The sequence below is a fragment of the Myotis davidii genome, unplaced genomic scaffold (assembly GCF_000327345.1).
Source record: "Myotis davidii unplaced genomic scaffold, ASM32734v1 scaffold170, whole genome shotgun sequence".
NCBI classification, from domain to species: domain Eukaryota; kingdom Metazoa; phylum Chordata; class Mammalia; order Chiroptera; family Vespertilionidae; genus Myotis; species Myotis davidii.
The window spans coordinates 21304-23541 of NW_006282528.1; the positions used below are offsets into that span (position 1 = coordinate 21304).

Below are 2238 nucleotides of genomic sequence, written 5' to 3' on the forward strand. Positions count from 1 at the left end.
ACCACTGCCACCTTCATGCCCCTCTCTGGGGGTTGAGCCCACAACCCAGGCATGTGCCCTGACTGGGAGTCAAACCCTGACCTCCTGGTTCATAGGTCGACACCCAACCACTGAGCCATGCTGGCCAGGCTGTAGCTGTAATATTTGAGAAGGTGGATTAAGATGCTTTACCTTGTTCTAAAAGCAAATGAAGTGGCTTGTGGGAAGAAATGCCGAAATGGTGAAATAAAATTAAAACTTACAAAAGGGGGATGAGAATAGAAAAATAAGGCGAAGGCAGGAATAAGGATAATCCATAAAAATTGCGATTATAAAATCTGGCGCCCTCTCAGAGGCGAGCCGCCGATCTGATGGTCCTTTCCAGCAGTGTAGACAAGTCACATGGCCAGTGAGCCGAGTCTTAGTGTTATTGTCCATCAGCAGAAGCGCAGATGTTCCTGGAACTTAGTCTGTAATAAGCTTTACTTTTGTACAGTCCCCGTGGCCACTTCCCGCCTCGCCTTAGTAAGTGTAGCTTGCTGGGCTCTGTTTTCTGACCTTGAACACTTTGTTGTAGAAATATCAGTAAAGCATCTCCCAGGTTTATCCCGAATGCCAAGTTCTGTTCATACACAGGGGTGGACGGAAGTCGGTTTACAGTTGTGAGTACTCAAAACACACAGCTTATTCTTGTATTGTAATGCATTAATTATTGTATTACTTACTTGTATTTCAACTGTAAACCTACGTTTGCCTACCCCTGTATATGGTTGGAGATACTTTTCCGCTTAAATTATCAAACAAGTCTAAAGGATGACCCCAGCGGAGGAGGTCAGCTGAAGGTTCCTGAGAGACCCGGAAGCAGATCTGTAGAAGGTGCCTGGTCTTTAGGTCTTGATTCTGAAGCTCACTTTGCCCTTCGAGGATTACAAACCCAAGGGGAGGTCAGCACATTTACATTTTCCAGAGCAGCTTCTTGGTCCTCTGGGACTCAGGGTACAAGACACCGGCTTTGAAGTTCATTCACATCTTCTATTCAGAGTGTCTCTGAGGCCTGGAAACTTCAGTAGAGTCACCCTGTCCTGTCTTTGCGTTCCTAGGTACCGGGAGAGGGCTGATGAGCAGAACGTCCCTGCAGGTGAGCATCTCCCTTGTCCTTGAGACCCAGTGCAGATGTTGCTGCTTTGTTTTTGGGGGTTAAACCAAGTGGCTTAAAAATATGGTCGGCGTACAGGCATTCTTTACTTACAGATAAGTTTCAGCACAGCTCTGCCAGTGAGAGTTGCTTGCCGCATACTGGAGACAAACCCAGTTGCAGGGCTTGCACAGAGCAGGTTATTGTGCTGTCACCTGAACACACCTGGGTAGGCGACCTGGCTGGTGTGGTGTCCTGTGGCCGTCGGAGGCCCAGGACTTAGCAGCTCTCCACCCACGTCCTTAGAGGGAGCTGCCACCCTCAGGTCCAGCGTGTAGCTCCTGGAGCTGGAGCAGCAGGGCCCAGCAAGGGGTGAGCAAGGGCAGCTTCTCCCGTCCAGGAAAGGGGACCCATGAACCAGCCTCCTCTCCGCGGCCAGCGACCAGGTGCGCAGCCCCGGTGGCGGGAGGTGACACCTGTTGGCAGTGGCCTTCGGGGCGGGGAGCGGGGGTGGGTGGTGAGGAGGAGAGAGGCTGTTGGGTAGGCAGCCAGCAGTCTGCCACAGCGGATTTTATAAACCAGATCATGTGCTAACCGTGCACGGGAGGAAGCCGCTCTCATCTGAGAGACTGCATAGCAGAGGAGGTAGAACTGAGCAAGGAGAGGGAGGAGGCCTCGGGGCCTGTCCCAGGCGCCAGCCTGCTGTGGCACCGGAGGGACAAGGCTCTGGACCCCATGGGCTTCTGTGTCCTCCCCTGGAAAACAAGGAGGTGAATGGCATGGTGATCTGATCTCCAAGGCCCATTTATGCCATTTAAAGGACATAATACAGTTTTCTGGAAAGCTACCAGTTAATTCCTTATTTTATTTTTATTTAACATTATTTCAATTTTTTAATTTATATAAACCCCGGCCTTGTACATACTAGTATGTTTAGCATAAAGAATGGTAACTGTTAGTGTTGTAATTCTATTCTGCTGTTTTAATTTTTTAAATTACTTTATAAGTTTTAGTTGTGGCAAAATATATATAAAATAAAACTTACCATCTTAACCACTTTAGCTGTGCAGCTTATGAGCATTAAGCACATGTACATTGCTGTGTAATGTTTTTGTTTTTTGAAT

At 48.5% G+C, this 2238-nt stretch overlaps 1 protein-coding gene across 1 annotated transcript in view; it reads left to right on the top strand.

Annotated features, from left to right (window-relative positions):
- The first annotated feature begins 715 nt into the window (after positions 1-715).
- Positions 716-2238, top strand: part of SETD4 (SET domain containing 4) — a 17871-nt gene continuing 16348 nt past the window's right edge. The window contains exon 1 of the mRNA XM_015560298.1: positions 716-1117. Within this exon, the coding sequence (XP_015415784.1) occupies positions 1097-1117 (21 nt within the window). The 5' untranslated portion in view covers positions 716-1096. The remainder of the gene's footprint in view (positions 1118-2238) is intronic.